Below are 19,650 nucleotides of genomic sequence, written 5' to 3' on the forward strand. Positions count from 1 at the left end.
AGGGGTGTTTCATTTAAAGGCTACATAAAGGCGTTTTCTTAAAGTAAAATACAACATATGATCTGTTCTTTTTCAAGCTGAGTGAAGGCACATGCAAGATCCTGAGGCCATGACCACAAGAGGCATTGATATACATTTCATAACAGAGCTAGCTGTGAATTATTATTCAAGAAATAAGCTGTAAGTGTCTTTGATACCAGTAATACATTGTTGCTTCTGATTTCATCAAATTAGCAGAACATGTGTTCACAACACAAGCAGAGCGCAAAACGATGTCAGGACTTTGTCATTAATCACTGCTCAGATGAGTCCGCACTGTGGGATGAAAGCTGCCAACTTCTTTCTGATGCGATGCACGCACGCTACTTCGAAACGCCCCCCAGTGGCAATTCAGTAGAATGGCGCGGCCTAGCTGATTCTGGCGCTTCATGGCGCTGAGAACCTTCCACCCAAAGAAAGCATTGTGCCTGGGAAGGGAAAAAGGGGACTGCGACGAGACCGCCGACTTTCCCAGCGGTATATTCTGCAAACAGAGCTTCGGGACGGTGTTTACGGTCCGCGGAAACCATCCCCAATTCACTGGGTTTGCAGCTTTTCGTCTCGTCTCCGCTTCTCTCCAGTTGTCCGCTATTTGGTGCGTAAATTAGCTCCGGACCGCTGTTGGATGAGTTCGGATACATTTTGTAGCGGGAAGAAAACTACCGACGGGGGTAGTAATGCAGTTCACGGGCGTCTCCTCCTACTAGTCGTTCTTTTTATGTTTTTTATATCGCTCTGGGGGCCTAACATCGAGCTTTCGACCTGTGTCGAGTTGAGCCGAAGGCCCGCTAAGCGGATAGCTTGCCCGTTAGCATGCTATCTCGTTAGCTCCATAGCCGCCTAGCCTGCTAGCTCGCTTTCGGCAAGGCCCCGTAGCTCTGCTAACCATCAGCACGTTTATAAAATAAGAATTATGCGGCGGTAAGAATGTATAAAGTATACAATGACCTGGGATACGAGTTTTCATATGAATGAATCGATTCTCCCGGACATATACTAATTGCTAGCTAAGTGCAGCTAACGCGGTTAGCATGTCAGTAAAACTCCAGGAATGATTGATACCTTGACAATTACAGCGCTTTATATCGGTATTAGCCGGGTGGTTAGTTGAAGTGAGTATGTTGCTAGGAATCTATGGTGCTTAATAACATTTTATTACATGTTAGATGTCATATGCACATTTTTGTGGCAAGTTGTTAAACTTATAGAAGTATTCTTAATTACAAAATTCTATTTTAATATATAGAACTACATAACTATACATTTAAATTTCATCTTTTTACGGGCTTTGTGGGCATGTCTGCAGGATACCGTAAGCCGTGCGTGATGTATGTCCACTTTATTAAGAGTAATGATAAGAGAACCGCCTTTCATTAAGGTGGCTGAATGATTGAGGTCTGTGATGTAAGAGGGGTGGTTCCATGTTTGGGGGTCAGTGCATGTTGACAGACATTCAGACAGTACTTTCTCCTTAATGTGATCAGTGCCTTCTCATTAGGTCCTGACTGAAGTTGCAGAGATGTCAGGCATTAAGAGGAAGATAGAGGACAATGATCCAGACTATGAAGATATATCTGTGGTACCTGAGAACAAGAGGCTCAAAGCAGTGGAACAAAATGGTAATGAGTTCATCATTAACAAGTATGTTGGATAAATAGTTATGCAGGCACATTCACCCAAAGCATTTATGGACATTTTTGAGTTAAGGCACGATGGTGCAGTGGTCTGCACTGTTGCATCACATCTATGCGCCAATAGCTTCCCAGATATGCTCCAGATCTCATGTGGAGTTAAGGCATTTATAGTGGTGCGTAGATTGTTGGTCGTATCCTGTCTTTCAGCTCGGGAAGCGACTGTGCAGAAGATCGAAGGCATCATCAAGGACCAGTTCTCGCTGGAGATGAAGAGCAAGGAGCATGAGATCGAAGTGATCGGACAGGTAGCCCTCCCCCACCACTGCCTGCTGCTTCTGAACAGCATTTGCCAGAACCTTCCACTCTACAGCCACTCAGCCCAGATGCGGTTTCACTGCCCTAAACTTCCGTTGACCTGGTCCCGCACTGTTATGTTTGAGTGGTCCCCACCCTGTAATGTTACTCAAGCTGGAGTGACAAGGTATGGACGTCAAATGTGGTGACTCGCTGAATGGAGACATGCGGATGAGAAATAAAATGAAGACTTTGAAATTTCGAAAAACATGGCAAAGCCATCTGTCATAAACCGTAACGAAACAGGTGTTCTGTAGGTGTGCAGTCGATCTTCGTGTGTTCCGTTTTATTCAGCGGTGAATATATTTGCACTAGATCTTTTCAAAAGTAACACAGCACCAGGCAGCACACGATTGATAGCGTACGGTGAGTGTTTGATCTCCACTGCCCATTGCACAGCGTCTCAATGAAGCACGGAGGATGATGGACAAGCTGCGAGCCTGCATTGTGGCCAATTACTACGCCAACGCCGGGCAGCCCAAGGTGCTCGAGGTAAGGGCATTTATTTCTAAGCCTTCACTATGGAATTCCATACAATAGATACTTAATAAAGTGTCTGTCTGTCTTTCCCTGACTGTCACTGTTTACTGTTTATTGTTATTTATTGTTTAATAAATATTATTTATTTATTACTGTTTATTAATGTCTAAATACAGCTCTGGAATAAAATTGAGGCCACAGCAAAATGACCAGTTTCACTCATTTCTCGTCTTGTGGGTATGCATCAGTGTAAAATATTTTTGTTTTCCACAAACTCCAGCCTGGCTCTTCCCTGCTTCTCACTGATGAAGGGCTTCTTCCTTGTATATGGGTCTTCAGTTCCGCTTCCAGGAGCCTGTTATGAATTGCCCTAGCAGTGCACTTCACATCACTTAATGTTTCCCGTTCTTTTTTTAAGGTCACTTGAGGTCATCCTCTGATTTATGAGGCAGGGTCTCCTGCCTCTCCTTATTCCTTGTGTACTGCTGTCTTAGAAACGTCCTGCTTGGAAGCAGCCTGCGTCACAGTGTAGCTTTCTGCCAGCAGATCCGGGATTAAGCCAGCATTTAAAAATGCAGTTTTTAAAAAAAAAAAAAAAAAAATGTAGAGTGGTCTCTAATTTTTTCCAGAGCTGTATGTATATTGAGCTACTGTGAACCTGCAGTATCCCACTGGATTACCCGTCCATCTGTCCATCTGTCTGTCTGTCTGTCTTGCCCTCATTCTCTTTCTCTTATATTCTTTGCACTGATGCTGTTTATTGTTGTCTGTCACTGTCTGTTCATTTGTAAATGTATGTATTATGCTACTTTACGTCTGCAGTGTCCTGTGAAATTCCGCCTGCCTGTCTGCCTGCCTGTCTGCCTGCCTGTCTGCCTGCCGTGACTAGTTTACCCTTCTCCATTGACTGACAGTCTGGCAAGAGTGACGCCTCAGTCCTGAACCACCCGGCCATCAAACGTTTCTTGGAGTCCCCGTCCCGCTCCTCGTCCCCCTTCAACCAGGGCTCCGAGACGCCTTCCCTGGTGCCCTCAGAAGCTGAGTCGCTGTCCCAGACCTCGCGGCAGGCTGAGGGGCCTGAGCAGGAGGAGGGGCCGAGGCTGGAGCGGAGACCAGGCCGCAATGTGGGCAAGGTGAGCTGAGGGTGCCCCCCTCCCATGTGTTACCCTGCAGCTAGAATGTTTGTTTATTTGTTTTTCCTCACGCAGGACAGCTTCGGTGTGCTGCCCCCTGTGGACGCAGAGCCGCGCTTTACGTTCCGTGCCTCTAGAGAGGACTCGTCACGCCTGTATGTGAAGAAGACCATCGTGGTTGGGAACGTGTCCAAGTGGGTATCCCACCAGTCTCGCCCCTCCTATGGCCAGTCCGGCACAATAGACATTATACTTTGTAAGAGCAAGGGGAGAAGGCCGGGTGGTCGCCAGGGAAACCAGCGGAACTGGGTTGCCATGGGAATGCACAGCGAAGCACTGAGCGGCTGAAACGGCTTCAGGGACTTTCAGATAATTCACTGCACCGACTGACGCCACTTTAAGAACGTTTTCTTTTCCCTTTCGGCCTTTGCTCTCGGCTCCGGTTTTGCTTGACTCAGAGTGACGGCGGCAGGGGTGAACTTTACAGAGCCGTACCAGCTGAGGAAGCGCACAGTAGCTATTGTGGGCTGAAAGGTGCAGATGCGAACATGTTCTGGAATGGAGAAGAGGGAAAAAAAAAAACAAAAAAAAAGGTTGGACAGGATGGGAACAGGATCGTTAAAAATGCATCAGACCACATGTATGTGCATGAATCCAGAACTGTGGTTTGAGTGAGCTGGGAAGTATTCCTAGACGCCACTTAACAGAGTTATTTATTTTTGTGAAGACTAATGCAGGCGGTGGTTGGTGAGGTACTGAAACTCAGGTTTGCAGGCCCGAGGCAGTGAGGTACAGCCTTCTCGTGCCATTATATTCACCTCCAGCCGTGTTGGCGCCCCACCCACTCTCGCTTTCCCTGTGAAGTCAACGCACCGGTACTTGCACAGTGGGATGTTTTCACGTGTATTTCAGAATTTTAGGCTTGACTGCTTCTCTCCTTAGAACCAGAATAAAGAGAGGCTGGTTTGAATAGCTGTTAGGTGCAACTTCTTTAGTGGCCTCAGGGTTGGGTGACAGTGAGGTACATTTGCACACGCATGGATGCGTGTCTCTCTCTCTTTTCGTAATACAGCCTATTTGAATCTCAGAGCTGCTGGGAACATGCCCCTTCTTGACCCAAACATCCTGTTCTTTGAATAATGATCAATCCATCTTGGTATTGTTATTCTGTCTTAAGTGATCAAGGTCTGGGTGAACAAAGAGCGTTGCCTGGAGTAGGGCAGGTGCTGAGCATGCTCAGTGATGTCCTTTGTAGAGCCCAAGGTTGTTTTTGTTAACACTGAGCATGCTCAGTGATGCCTGTTATTGGAGGGGTCGGTCCTGAGCATGCTCGGTGTTATCCTTACAGTTTTTACAGTTGCTGCTGCTGTTGTCGTTAAATCCAAACGTGCGTGCTCCAGGTTTGTTTGATCCTTCCTTTTGCATTGCCTTCGGTTGTTTGTAAAGCAACGATCTAATTTCTGATTGGCTGAAAAAAGACCCCTCCCCAAAGTTGCGGAACACCTGTCAGCCTGGCATTCAACACCTGATATCATGCCCCAGTGACAGACTGCCACATCCCCCTGCCCCCACATCTATATGAAAATCTAAGGGCTTTGTCTTGCCTGTGAAAGTCATTACCGGTTTACCTGTCCACCCCCCCCCCCCAAAATCCCCTCCCTCAGGTACATCCCCCCAGACAAACGAGAAGAGAACGACCAGTCCACACACAAATGGATGGTGTACGTCAGGGGTTCCCGAAGAGAACCCAGCATTGACCACTTTGTCAAGAAGGTCTGGTTCTTCCTTCACCCCAGTTACAAGCCCAACGACCTGGTGGAGGTCAGGTGCGTGCATGTTCACTGAACCGCCTCCCTCCACCAACCTGCCAATAATGATAGTCATGTTTACACCAACCGTGCTCCTATTGGTTGGACGGATGCCGGGTGCTTTTCAACTGAGGATCCGCGGATGTTCAGAGAAACGACGCCTTCCAGTGGGGTTGGGGGGAGGTGGGGATTACTAGGCGTGTCCAGATCTGCCTCGCCCGGGAGATCTTCATGTTTTTAGACACAGAGGCACGTCTTGCAGTTTCTAGAATTTAGATGTTAGTTTCAGGATCCTCCAGAAGAAGCCGGAGGTACGTTTCAGGAACCCATTCGGCTTTAGTGATTTACAGCAAGTGGAAAGTTCCCCCCCACCTATAGGTTCGAATCCCACCCCCACCCACCGCTGGGCCTCCTGGAAAGCAGTCCTAATGACAGATAATGTTCTAATGGGTCATATGGCCTTTTCAGAAGCATTAAAAAACCTCAGATTAATCAGATTAATGTTTAGAATTTAAATTTGAAGCATTGTGTGTTAGTTGGGGACATGATGTAACATTCTTGCGTGGAGTTTTCTTTATATTTTTAGCTCCAGTCCCCCCCCCCCCCCCCCACTGCACCATCGATTATGGATGCGTACACACACACACACACACACACACCCCTTTCTGTGATCTCACATGCTGCTTCCCATGTATTCCAGCGAGCCCCCGTTTCACCTGACCCGCCGCGGCTGGGGGGAGTTCCCCGTCCGCGTGCAGATCCATTTCAAAGACGCCCGGAACAAGCGTGTCGATATCATCCACCACCTGAAGGTCTGCGTTCCTCCTGCTCACACATTCACCTGGGGTTTCCAGTGCTCCCCACGTTCCTCAGTCTTGTTCCGGCTAGACGCCGGGTTGCCCTGCATGGAACACATGTGTCTCACTCTTCCTCCCTCCGCAGCTTGACAGGACTTACACAGGCCTGCAGACGCTGGGGGCAGAGACGGTAAGACTAGTTACCATTTACTACCTTTGCCTTCTTTGGTTTTAACTGGTCTCCCTCTTTAATCTACATCTAACTATTCTTTCTCAAGAATTTTCTTTGCTGGATTGTGTATATTTTATTTTGATCCAGCAGTTCTGAAACCTTCTGTTATGGAAGACGGGTTGCCAGGTCACGTGGCTTTGTGTCAGTTTGTCATTGGATAGAAATTGGTAAAGAGTTGATAGGTCTTACTGTCTGTCTCTGACCAATGGCGTCACGCTGCTGGCGAAGCCGTTTCCTGCACAAAGAAGGTGATTGGATCCTTTTCCTATCTGTCCATCTTGCAGGTGGTGGATGTGGAACTGCACCGGAACAGCGTGGGGGAGGACCTTGTTTCCTTCCCCTGCTCCTCCTCCTCGTCATCTTCCTCCTCATCTTTCTCCCAGCAAGCAGTTGCCACCCACCCCCCTTCCTCCACCCCCCAGGCTCCCCTGGGCCTGGCATCAGTGCGCCCAGCCTCCCCAGGGTCGATTTCCCAGGATTCTCACGGTTAGCTCTCTCACAAGCATGTATGCCTGTGTTTGTGTCTGTGGCTGTTCCCCCCCCCCCCCCCATTCAGTTTCTGGGTAGTTCTCCGTGAGTACCACCGGCACGCTCCAATCTCCATACGACCCTGACACCCCCCCCCAAAGACTTCTTCCCAGACATTGGACATTGCTTGTGATCCAAGTGACGGGCCTGAAGTTTCTTCTGCAGTAGAAGGCCCAGAAGATTGGTCTTGGGTTTCGGAGAAGTTCTGGGCCCAGACATAATGAAGAGGTTGGGTTAGGGTGGGATCCGCACCTTCGTGGTTCATTGGGATGGCTCATGAGCTGCATTCTCCATTTGTTGGTGCAGTTGTCCTTCTATTAGATTGGGAGGGGTGTGAAATTTAATGCTGGGGTTGGCTGGCGGGTGGCAGCCTCCTCCTCTGACGCGGCAGTGGTAACCCCAAGTCTTTTCTCACCCACAGGTCTTCCCATTAAGAGCGAGGTTGGCCGGTCGGGCAGCTACGGCCTCCTCTCCTCTGACCGCACCCCGTCCCGTCCCAAGGTCCTGGAGAAGATCACTCTAGGCTCCCACAGCAACTCCGCCTTTCAGCCAATCACGGCCAGCTGCAAGATCGTGCCGCAGGGACAGGCCCCCAATCCCGCGGAGTCTCCCGGGAAGTCATTCCAGCCAATCACCATGAGCTGTAAGATCGTGTCTGGTACGTCACTGTGGGAATGGGACACCGCTGGCTCTTCAGGAATGATTTCAGTGCCCATATCAAACATCTCAAGTGTCTCTCCTCTAATTTCTGGAGTTTTTTTCTCCTGTGCATTTTACATCTTAAAAGTCTTCAGATTTTTCAGGTTAAAATTCATGTCCAAGTTTCCACCAAGCTTATGAATAGTCCTTGGTCTGATTATACTTATCTTTAGCTGAAGTGATGCTGTTTTTCCATTGGCAGTTATGCGGTGTTTGTGTGATTCCCGCGAATTTCCCTAGGCTCCCCCATCTCCACCCCCAGCCACTCGCCCCTCCCCCGCACCCCGACCTCCACGCCCGTGCACATGAAGCAGGGATCGTCCGTCATCAACAACCCGTACATCATCGTGGACAAGCCCGGTCAGGTTGCCGGCATGGGATCCCCCAGCGCCGCCGTCTCCGCAGGTGTGTCGCTGCCCCCTCCTGGCCCAGCGGAGCCACAGCCAGGCGCCATTGCATGATTAAACTTAAGAAACAAATACCAGATTTCCCAGATGTTTTAATGCATTCAGCTGTTAAATAAAATCAATGTGCTTGTCAGTTTGATCAGGACAGTAAAACCCGGGGTGGGTGACTGGGTGCATACTGCCCCCCCCCCACCTTATTTACACTAACTGTGCTGTACCAAGGCATTGACTGAGCACTTGCTGTTAACCATCAGGAGGCCTGTATACGTTCTTCTCTTCTCCTGGTGTGCGTGAGAAAGCGGTCGGTGCCCCAGTACAGCCACAGCTCTCTACCCTGACTGTGGGCTTCCTTTTTCCAGGCAGTCCGACGGGCAAGCAGACGTCCGTGGCTCAGGCATCCCCAGGAACCCACTCCCCGGCCCCGAAGGTGCATGCCGGAAGCTTCCTGTCCTCCGGGATGAAGGTAAACAAGTGTCTGAAGCTGACGGCTTCCGGAATTTCCTGGCTGGCTTAGCAGCCCTGGTTCCTGGTTCCTGCAGCGGAGGACTGTAGCCCCTGGGGGATGTGCTTGTTTTCCCATGATCCTCTCATCCACGCTCGGGCAGACCCCTCCTTCGCATGCCATGCCCGTTTATCATCCCGCTGGGTCTCCACACGTTCCCCCCCCTTCCTGCCCCTTCCCGGCAGCTAAATCCGGTCAAGGGGAGCACCTTCCTGTTCCAGTGTTTCTGGGTTAAGGTCCCCCGGACCTCCTCTTGCCATAGCCCTTGCCCCCACCCCCCCCCAGCAGACTGCAGTATTAATAATCTTGGCCCACCGCGTGCGGTTTAACTGGGACGCCTCTCTGCTCTGTTCCACGGGGCCATAGAGCAATGCCCGGGCCTGGGCAGGCAGGATTTAGTCAGGCTACACGCAAATGCAAACCGTCGCTTTGCTTCAACCTTGGGATAATAAGGGGGGGTGAATGCACACTCCCAGTGAGAGGAGAACATTGTGATGATAACCAGTTAGGAGCATGACTGAATGGACGTGGACCGTGACTGGATTGATATGGACTGTGACTGAATTGACATGGACTGTGACTGAAGATATATGGACTGTGACTGAATCGATATGCACCATAACTGGAAAAATATGGACCGTGACTGAATGGACGTGCACCATAACTGAAGAGATGAGGACTGTGACTGAATGGACATGGGCCGTGACTAAAGAAACACCGACCAGAACTGAGTACAGTTAGACCGTGGCTGAATAGACATTCCTCCTGGTCTCGCTCCCCCCACCCCGCCAGGTGATCATCAAGCAGGAGCCGGGGGAGGTGTCCACAGCACCGCAGCAGCCGGCACAGCAGGTGCTGCTTTCTGCAGCCACGCCGCAGCACGCAGCCGCGCAGCAGTTTGTGGCAGTGAAGGGAGGGCACGTAATTGCTGTGTCGCCGCAGAAGCAGAGTGCTGGGCCAGCAGCGCCCAGCATGACTCAGAACAAGGTGTGTACAGGTGATGTATGTATAGGAGCAGTTGCTGTATGTGCCGTACCTGTGCTAGAACTACATTTCCCATGATGCCCCTCTCACCTTTCCCTCAAGGTGGTTGGAATCCCTGTTGGCTCAGCCCTGCAGTCCGCTGTGAAGCAGGTGGCCATCAGCAGTGGGCAGATCCTCGTGGCCAAGTCCAGCCCGGCTGTCTCCAAGGTGATGGGGCACAAGCAGGTGATTGCCCAGGGTGTGGCCAAGGCCATCGTGAGCGGGGCTGGCGGCAGCATCGTGGGCCAACAGGTTCAGACGGTCACCAAGGCAACAGCCACTTCTTCTGGAGCTGCTAAAGCTGGAGGCCAGGGGTCAGGTAAAGCTTTCCAGGAACCACTTTCCCCTATGTACTTTTATCCTCCTGCCACCAGGGGGCAGTGGTGTTACCTGGTTAGGCCTTAACGCTTCTTGTTTTTTTCTCCTGTTTCTCGCCACTAGGGCGTGGTACTGGTTAGCATTTTATAGCTTTATCGCAGTTTGCAGTTTTGCCGTATAAGCTCCATTGACTAGTGAAAATTACTCGTAAGTTTTTGCCATAGAAGGTACTGATGGAAAAAGCTACTTGTTCTACTATTCATTACAACATGGCTGGGGTTATGGGGGGTGAGAGATGAACCCCCCTTTACCGGATTTTACTTGTGCCTGTCCTTGAAGTGTACAGCCAATCACAGCTACTGTTTCAGTTCAATTAGCATTTCCCCCATGAAGAGAAAGTATCACATGAAAGTGTCGATGCTCAACCAAACTTGCTGATTGCCCACGCAAGTCAAGGGCTGCACCATGATGGAATTGGGGGAGGGAACTGGACCGTGAACTGTGTGTGTGTGTGTGTGTGTGTGTGTGTGAGATTTGTTGTTGTTGTTGTTCCTCTGTCTGACTGAGGCCATTCATTGCAAAATGAGAATGACCTTGGTCACAGAGGAGTTGGGGGAGGGGAGTGCATGTGTCACGTGGGCCTGGGGGCAGAGGGGGGAGGGATCGATCTTGCTATGGGGGCTGGCAGCTGAGCGCCTCTCTGTGTCCTGACATACTTTGCCCCCCACCCCCTTTTTTCCCTCTCACTCACCAGCCAGATTCCCTGTTAGTGGGGGCACTCAGACCTCTGAAGCTGTAGACAATTGGGCCAATTGAGGCCTCGGCGTTCGGTAAACGTTCAATCTGCCGTTAAGCGTGACCGTCTTCTCCTCCTGTCTCTGTCCCCTTTCACAATGTTTCTCCAGTCATGGCCACTCTCCAGCTTCCAGCCAACAACCTGGCCAGCCTGGCCAACCTGCCCCCCGGCACTAAGCTCTACCTGACTACCAACAGCAAGAACCCCTCTGGCAAGGGCAAGCTGCTTCTGATCCCACAGGGGGCCATTCTGCGTGCCTCCAATCCCTCAGGTCAGCCCCTCCTCTGCTCTCCCCATTGGCCGCATCGCCATATCTGGCCCTTGATTTGAAGGTGACAGGCCGTGCTCTCCAACTGCAGGTCAGCAGCCACAGGCCACGCCCCAGTCGGGGGCGGGGACTTCTCAAGCTCCTCCCTCCACCAGCAGCAGCAGTAGCAGCTTGCCTTCAAACCTGTCCTATACCTCCTACATCCTCAAACAGACTCCGCAGGTACGTGTGCTCTGAGCACCAGGGCACCGCGGTTTATTTTTATCTTTTTAAAGCGTATACTGTAAGCGAGCTGGGACTGCATACAGCTGGGAATCTCCAGTTCCCATATTGTATGTGTTCAAGGATAATAAAACAATCAACCCATCCAAAATCCAACATTCAATTCAGTTACATGCTTAGGAACTTATTGATGGTATGATGGGCATCACCTGTCCATTGCTGACATCATTCATCCCCCCTGTCCCGGTTACGGGGGGTGTATGGCTCCGTGGATTAGGCCTCTGTGCCCATGAGTGGAAGGTTGCAGGTTCAGATCTCAGAGTTGCAAGGGTGATTTTTTTTTTTCCCCACTGTGACCCTGAGCAAGGCTCTTTACCCACAGTCACTCCTGGGGGTGTCTGACCCTGGTTTTCTTCGTCACTTTCGATAAAAGCCGCTGCTAAATAACGTAAAATAAAAATAAAGATTTCAAGGACATGGATTTCCAGCTGAGCCTCCTGTTTGAGGCTTCAGCTGTGTTCAGGGAAAGAGAAATGGATTGCGAGGGGAACTCTCAGCAGCTTGGTCTATCTCAGTCTCTCTCACACACACACACAGGAGAAAAGCATTTGCTTTTGTAATCGTAAGTAAAAGCACTCAGTCAGTTGCATTCATTCTGAGTGTGATGTGAGATTAATCGTTTCATGTTGATACCCAATGCGAGAGCGCTTACACACACACACACACACACACACACACACACACACACACACACACACGCACAGCGCCGTACTCTTTCCACTGTGGCAGCCCATGTGTTTCCATGGACACCAGAGTTCCGCTTGGAGAGCATCGAGTTTCTGTCGACCTTTCAGTCGAAATCCTTTGTTCTTGCTGGGGCCCCCCAGAGTGCCTGGCTACCCACACACCCGCTATCCCCGGACCCCGCCATCCCCGGGCGTTTTCACAGAGTGCGCTCCGCTTTCCCACCCTGACCGCAGCTCTCGTCCATCGTTCCAGGGAACGTTTCTGGTGGGCCAGCCAGTCGCACCGGGGTCCGGGAAGCCTGGGTCCGGTCCTTCAGGAGGGAACAGCACGTCTTCAACGGCCCCGGTGCCCCAGCAGGCCATCCGGGTGACGGCAGGACAGAAGGCCGCCATCCTCGCCCAGGTATCGCCCGCTCGGCTGTCCCTAAGGCTCTCCGCGTTCGGCATGTTTCCATTTTTAGCCTCGGGGACCGTCTGGGACATGCTCACGGGCCGACGAGAGACTCGGTCATACTAGTTTTTCAGCTCAGAATTATAAAAACGATTTGAAAAATCTTCACATACTTCCTCATGAAATCGACCTCCATGAACTGCTACGCCCTTGCGTGCCGCAGTGTTGACACGGCAATGACCTCACCGTTAGGCGCGCCCCGCGAGGCGATGGTCACGCCAGACCGCATGCCGTCTCTGGTTTGGCCAGCCGGGCAGCGCCCCGAGGGCGGAGTCGCGGCCCTGTCCTGGAATGCCGGTCGGTCTGGTTCGCGGTGTGGTCACTTGTCTGGTGACACATTGCCAGAACCGGGACACCTCTTCCTGCAGGCCTGCGGCCATCGCCGGCATCCCGCCCCTCCCCGAGAGCCGACTGCTCACCCCGTCAAAAGTCAAGCAGATTTACTATGACACACCAGGCATGTGTGTCACAGATGGGTGTGATTGATTTCATCAGGTACATGGTGTCCTAATTGGAGGCTCTCGGTACCAGAACCCAGAAACTCAGGTCCGTCATTCCCGTGGTTTCGTGTTGGACGGCTGTAGGTTACAATTTTTGGGTTGCGTTGTTTGAAAAAGGTTGCAAGTTGGGATCTCAGGAGAGGAACTGCGGTTGTATCCTTGGGTAGTGTCGCAGAAACGGATCGGTTACGTTCTGGGCCGTCATAGGGTACAGCTGGGTTCCGCAGACCCAATGTGGGTGCTGCTTTTTGTGATTGGTAGGTGGTGGGCGGCTCCCAGGGGTCCCAGGTGAAGCTGTCAGACGGCTCTGTGAAGACGGTGACTGCAGCAGCTCACCTGGCGAAGCCGAGCGGCAGCACGCTGAGGATGGCGGGCAGTGTCGTGGCAGCGCCCAGCTCTGCCGCCATGCCGCACGGGGTCGCCACAGCAACCCCTTCCCAGCAGGTCAGTGTTTCCAACCCTCAGAGCCCCCAATCGATCCCCTGGCATGACAACCCCAACCTCTGTCTATCGCAAGTCCGCTTTTAATTAATTTTTTATTTAGTGCACCCGCCTGACTTGTTAACTGCCAGCGAGTGTTGTTTTGTCCTAATTCCGCAGGTGGTGAAATTGTTCCAGCCGCCTCAATCTCAAAGCTGGGCATCGTGCCGCTTTTTCATTACTGCTCTTGAAACGCCGCCTCTTGTACAGCCGTTTAGTGAGCAACTGTCCGCGTTACCATGACAGTGACGTGGGGCCACTTCCAATAAGCGAATGAAGCTGCGGCCTACCTTAGCTGTCTTAGCGGCCTACCTTAGCTGTCTTAGCGGCCTACCTTAGCTGTCTTAGCGGCCTACCTTAGCTGTCCAGAGAAACGCTGTATGTCTGGGGTCCTTCCTGGCAGCACAGACTCGCTGTACCAGAGGCCTTATGCTAATCTTTTTCAGGAATATATCAATATCTGTTTAAAAAGTCAATAATTTTATATTAATAAAGTTAAAACAACAAATGTCACAGTGAGATTCACTAGTTAAATGGGGATCTGCGGTACCCCTTGCACTAGTGCCCCCCCCCCCCCCCGCCTCCCCAGTTCCTTCTTCACATCATCGTGTACCTTTTGAATTCTCCTGAAGCCTGCCGAGGGGTCCGGTCCGTCTTCCGGGTCAGCCGGGCCGTCCGGCGGCAAAGCCTTGGCCCCCCACCCGGTGCTGGTAGCGGCCAGCCAAGCGGCCGTCGGCGGCACCGCCAAGGGCACTGTTGTCATGGCGAGGGGAGGCAGCCCTGCCGCCGTGGTGACCGTCGCCAAGAGTGTGAACGTGCCGGTCATCAGCCTGTCCAAGGGGGCAGCCGCGTCCCTGGTGGGCTCGCCCAAGAACGCCAGTCCCTCCCTCGTCGCGGCCACCGCTTCCCTGGTCCCATCAGCGGGGGGCGCTGTGGGTGGGAAAGCCGCTGCTCTGTCAGGTGAGATCTGGGCGAAGGCATGGCTCCATGTAGCGTTTTCAGTGCATGGTGCCCATCAATTTTAAGTTTCTCCACCCCCCCCCTCCCCCCCCAAAAGGTATGCTGAAGATCCACTCTGGCCAGGCCAGTACCCAGCAGACTGTGCTAACCATCCCTGCCAACCAGCTGAAGCAGCTGGGGGTGAGCAGCTCCTCTGGGGGGGGTCTGCAGACCATCCTGATGCCTGTCAGCAAAGGTGAGTGGGATCCTTCTCCATACCCGGGTGCCGGACCTGGGACGGCGTGAGAATAAGCCCCCTCTACCGGGTTCTGGGGGCCTCGCTGAGGGCCCCCACAAGCATGGGCCACACTCCATTGGCATTGTTTTCAGGCTGGGTTGATTTGCCGCTTGAGTGTCATGGATGATGGCTAATCGGAGCTGCCTCTTGGTTCTGCGCTCCTGCAGTGGTACCGTCAGGCTCGGCCGTGAAAACTTTGGCCAGCTCCACCCTCGTAGCGGCCACCGCTCCTCCCCCCGCCACTGCCGCAGCGTCTGGCAGCACCACTCCAGGCGGGGGCTCGGCCACGCCCCCAGCTCTGCCCACCGCCGCCGCCATACCTCCCGCCACTCAAGGTTAGAGGCGGTTTGCAAATGAGCATCTGGTTTCTCACATGACTGCGGACGGGAGCTGATCCTTCCCTGTTCTGTTCCTGCCCGCAGTGAAGACGGAGCCCGAGGTGACTGGAGCCCCTGGAGGTGCTGCCCCGCCTCCAGGTGCAGAAGGCTCCACCCCCATCACCGCCCCCGGGCCCGTCAAGCAGGAGCCGGGAGCAGAGTCGGGACACGACCTCATCGAGTACTGTGCCCGAGTCCTCTGCTCGCTTGTCTTGGTTGTTGGTTCATCCAAGCTTTACAATTTGTTTGCTGAGGCCCCGCCCCCTTTTTGTTTTTCCTCCAATCAGCACGGAGCACATAGAGAACCTGCCGCAGCTGCTGACCGCTGCTGTGAAGAAGTTTCCGCTGATTGTCCCCCAGAAGAGTAAGGTCCACATGCATGCTGTTCCGTGTGCGGCCTGTGGGGGGCGCTCCCTCCTTCCGCCCACAGGGCTAATTCCTCTCCCCGAAGCCCCGTTACGTACGTGCGTGTACTCAAGGGAGCACAGCTGAGGTTATCACTGATGCGCGGCTCCTGTGTTCCCCGCAGCCGAAGACTCGCCCCCGTTCTGCGCCGACTCACTGGAGCAGTACTACTCTTGGAACATCGGAAAGCGCCGTGCAGCTGAGGTATCACTGTACAGTGCCCCCCACTGTCTGCTGCTTGGGTTTGAGGGTTTGAGACCATGCATGATGGAATCTCCTTTTACTGTGTATGTCCTGTAAACTCACCTACACTTCACCTTACTGCCCAAGTAATGGCTGCAAATAGGCCAGTGAAAGTAAAACTAGGTCTAGAAGCATGGTGCTTGGTGACATTGCTTTCCCAGCTCCAGCGAGCTGTGGCTGTGAAGGGGCTCGTCCAGGACGTGCTGGAGAAATCCCCGGGCCTGCAGGCCAATGCCCTCCCTAAGACCAAGGAGGTGGTGCAGTGGTGTAGGCAGAGGGGCTACACCCCTCCCGACCCGGAGCCCCAGCGCAGCCAGGAGGACTCTATCGAGGACATCCTCACCCAGATCGACAGCGAGCCTGGTGAGAGTGTGTCATCGGCGCCAGGAGGTTGTGGGGTCGAAACTTAAACACGGTGTATGAATTGATGGGCAAAAAAGACCAGGGATAGGGGAATTAGTGCTGAAAATCAGGCAGGTAAAGACTGTAACCCTACCCATTGTCGGGTTTGGAGCCTAATCACTCCCGGCACCGAGGGCTGGTCATAGATTTGAATCCCTTCTTAGGGTATTCTGGGTGGGATATGAGAATGCGGTCGATCACATATCAAATCCCAGAGCCACTGTTATGAAAATTACTAAACAGCCTTTTTATTGTGTCCCTAACAGACCCACCGCCCTACTGTAAGCCCATCTGTTCCCTTTATTTGGCTCTGCAGTGTGGTTTTCTTTTGTTTCTGGGCTCACAACGTCGGCGCTGAGGTCCGTTTCAGATGGGACCGTTTGTCCTGAATACATTCTGGCCGCTGTTGCGCGTCGCCAAGCTTGCGCCGTTGCGTAATGTCTCCCAGTAATGGGGGGGGGGGCTTTGTCCTGTAATCAGCACTCTGTGAATGAATCGTGTGAGCTGCCCTGGGCGCTTGTGGGGAGGGGGAGGGGGAGCGGGAGGGGCCTGCGATTCCTGCCACCCCAAGGCGTTCAGAATCCCGCAGTTAGTTTGTCCTTCGAGTGTTCAGAAATCTCTAGGTTTGTTAATTCTTTATGTTTTCTTAGACAACTCAAGTTTTTCAGAGACAATATATATTGCTGTATACAGTCAGGCAGTAACTTCTGCACTGCAACAGTAGCAATCAGAATGAGGGAATCGTATAGGCAGGCAAGCAAATGTTAGTGGTACCAGTAATAATTATGGTAAGTATTTGACCTGTGTACTAAGACAGCGTTTCCATGGTGATGCGTGTTAATATTGCAAGCAGTATCGGATCCATTTAAAAATTGCTGTCGCACACAGACACTGTATTGAAGTGCTTGAATGGAAAGCAGAGATGTGGACGTCTGTAACACCAGCCGCCTGCATTTCCCAGAATGCCCCTCGACGCTGCTGGATGCGGAGGAGCTGTGCCAGCGGCTGGAGGAGCTGCAGGCGCTGCTGAAGACGGAGGCGGAGCCGGAGGACGAGCCGCTGGACATCGTGGGCGTGGCGGAGCCGGTCTGCCAGCTGCGGGTCAAGCAGGAAGAGCTGGGCGAGGAGCAGGAGTCCCACTTTTACCTGGGCCCGTCAGCCACCTCGCATTTTGTCAGAGACGCCGCCCAGCAGGTGGGTGCCCTGCTGGTGGGTATCGCTGACCCCCGCCCAGGCTTCGTGTGCCTCTCACGCTCACTGGCTGTCCTCTCTTCCAGATCGGAGTTTCCTTCCAGCCGGTAGAGGTGGAGAAGAACATTTACGCCCCAGTGGTCGAGGAAATGATCCTGAAGGTGCGTAGGACAAGTGCCCGCAGCCCACCTGCCATCACCGTGGCAACAGACCTGGGGGCTGTGTACTGTAATATGCCCGTGAGGGGGTGTGGCCCAGCCTGCATGCAGTTCTGTGTGTGTGTGTGTGTGTGTGTGTGCGTGTCTGTCTGTCTGTTTGTGTACTTGCGTGAAAATCGGAATGTAAACGTTTGCTTGGGCATTGCTGTTGGTGACTTTTTTAATGATCTCTCTTGCGTTCCCTGGGGGGTTCAGGCGGTGGAGCAATTTGCCAGTGATGTCCTGAGGGAGTCTCTCGCTGGGGCGTACCTCAAAGCTCCACAAAACAGGTCAGAGCCCCCCCCCCCCCCCCCCCCCACGCACACTTAACACTGCAGCATGCATTCTCATAGCCATTTCTGAAGCTCAGTCTGTTAAATTTGTTTTCCATTGGGTTGTGTTGGTAATGTCTGCATGCCCCTCCCTGGTCAGCAGTCTCTTTACTCCTTTGACCAGAGCAGTCAGATTAGAGGACTGTGCCGCACTGCATTGTGTGATATTAAGGTTTGTCCCCCCCCCCCCAGAGCTCCCAGGGAGATCACGGCCATCGATGTCCACCAGGCAGTAGCTGGTATCGCCGCCTGCGACTTCCTGACCAACAAGTACATGGGCTGCCTGGTGAAGGATGAGGCCCACACAGACTGAGCGTGCCCAGTGGTCGGGGGGTGGGGCATGCAGGGGCGTGTCCCCACACAGCCCCTGTCAAGGTGCTCCAACATGAATCGGTTTAATCCCAGAGCATGAGGACTTCTGCTGTGGTCTCAGACCAGGATTGGCGCTCACCGCGGCAGGATCCCAGCAGTGAGAATGGTTATAGGGTCACTGCTGGTTGACCTAAAGGGCCACAGACACAGTCCCTGTCGGTTTTAGTGCCAGCTGCTTGAGTCCTGTCTCTTCGCCTCAGTCTCTCTGGCATGCAGAGCTGTAGCTGAACGGAGCTCCTGGCTGCTGCCCATCTCGCACCCGGGCCTACTTCCTGCAGTACGGTTTCCATGTTGAGCGCTGCCGGAATTCTGCCTTTTCTCATTGACTGACCCCTTCCGGTCAAATCTAACATGCGCTAAAATCAAAAATTGCTGACTGTGCAGGTGAGGACTGAGGTGAAAAATCAATGGATGACTGACATTCAGTGGTCGCTAAGTAGGGTAGCTTCTTCAACCTTGAACTTCCTGTGATTCCTGTCAGCGCATGAATGAAGTTACCTATGCCCCTTCATTTCCCCCCCACCTACAATTACCCCCCCCCCCCTCCCCCGCCAGAGCCTTTTATCAGTGTTTTATCACTATAGCATTGTGACATCACGGAATCAATGTTTTAAAAGTATTTGTGTAGGGTTTCTGGTTTCAGTCAGCCGTCGTGATAAACACTTGTGTCTTCTGTCTGGTCCAGAGGTGGCCGACGACAGTAACATCCCAGTGTTTCCTGGTGTGTCGGAATTCTGCAAAAACGGTGTAAGGATGACGCGTGTGGCAAACCAAGCTGCTCACCGGCATTTTACAGTAGTGACATACTGTCTCATCAAAGCGTGTTATCTGCACAATCAAGATTACTTTCCTCATATTTTATGATCAGTATTTCTGTAGAATGAATTAAAGCTAATAGGAGAGTTAACTAGTGACCTAACTAGTTATTACTTTTAGTTGCACAACAGCTAGAGAACATATTGGAAGTATTGTTTTTAACACAGGTGTTCCTGTAATATATTGTTGGCTAAAATATGACACTGAGTGCATGCAGGAGACTGTCTGCTGCGTCGCCGTTACGGTTCCCCGCGTTTTATGTCCTGCCTTTAAAGAACAGAGAGTGGAGAAGCTTCCAGTTGGAATGCATGTGAGTCTGTTGGTTCTGTGCTAAGCTGGGTTAGGGCCCTGACCCCTCCCCACATTCCCCGCACACATGAAAACTGAATTAATATTCTTGTATTAAAAATGAAAAAGTTATTTAACGTGCTTTCTTGGGTCTGGCTTGTGTGATTTACGCGTTTCCATGCAGGTGGCTGTCAGGGGTACGATGCTATTTTCCAAATATGACGGCATCCTAGGCTTGGAAGGCCAGTTTCGAGGGCCGGTGTTTCTTGATTAATCATAATTAGCGATTAAATCTTTTTCCAAGTGACGACGGAATTGGTTTTGGAAGCAGCAGTGGGTGGGATCTTGTGCAGCGTCACTGCCTGATTTCCGC

At 52.3% G+C, this 19,650-nt stretch overlaps 1 protein-coding gene across 1 annotated transcript; it reads left to right on the forward strand.

Moving 5' to 3' along the window:
- Positions 1 to 364: 364 nt before the first annotated feature.
- On the forward strand, positions 365 to 19,418 carry yeats2 (YEATS domain containing 2). Its single transcript, XM_049005088.1, has 30 exons — positions 365 to 634; positions 1,538 to 1,658; positions 1,881 to 1,978; positions 2,427 to 2,519; positions 3,422 to 3,640; positions 3,716 to 3,834; positions 5,305 to 5,466; positions 6,149 to 6,260; positions 6,391 to 6,435; positions 6,762 to 6,963; positions 7,427 to 7,663; positions 7,945 to 8,109; positions 8,471 to 8,574; positions 9,406 to 9,600; positions 9,700 to 9,955; positions 10,860 to 11,021; positions 11,110 to 11,240; positions 12,240 to 12,389; positions 13,199 to 13,381; positions 14,050 to 14,377; positions 14,475 to 14,612; positions 14,822 to 14,989; positions 15,077 to 15,212; positions 15,319 to 15,395; positions 15,561 to 15,640; positions 15,841 to 16,042; positions 17,043 to 17,275; positions 17,359 to 17,433; positions 17,686 to 17,759; positions 17,994 to 19,418. Exons 2-30 carry the CDS (start codon positions 1,559 to 1,561, stop codon positions 18,112 to 18,114), a joined length of 4,365 nt encoding a protein of 1,454 aa, XP_048861045.1. The 5' UTR covers positions 365 to 634; positions 1,538 to 1,558; the 3' UTR covers positions 18,115 to 19,418.
- Positions 19,419 to 19,650: the final 232 nt, after the last annotated feature.

Source organism: Brienomyrus brachyistius, unplaced genomic scaffold (assembly GCF_023856365.1).
Source record: "Brienomyrus brachyistius isolate T26 unplaced genomic scaffold, BBRACH_0.4 scaffold147, whole genome shotgun sequence".
Taxonomy (NCBI): Eukaryota; Metazoa; Chordata; class Actinopteri; order Osteoglossiformes; family Mormyridae; genus Brienomyrus; species Brienomyrus brachyistius.

Coding starts and splice junctions, on each gene's coding strand:
- yeats2 (XM_049005088.1), top strand. CDS start 1,559: ATGTCAGGCATTAAGAGGAAGATAGAGGACAATGATCCAGACTATGAA. Junction 15,641..15,840: donor GAAAGCGCCGTGCAGCTGAG/GTATCACTGTAC, acceptor TTGCTTTCCCAG/CTCCAGCGAGCTGTGGCTGT. Junction 16,043..17,042: donor CCAGATCGACAGCGAGCCTG/GTGAGAGTGTGT, acceptor TGCATTTCCCAG/AATGCCCCTCGACGCTGCTG.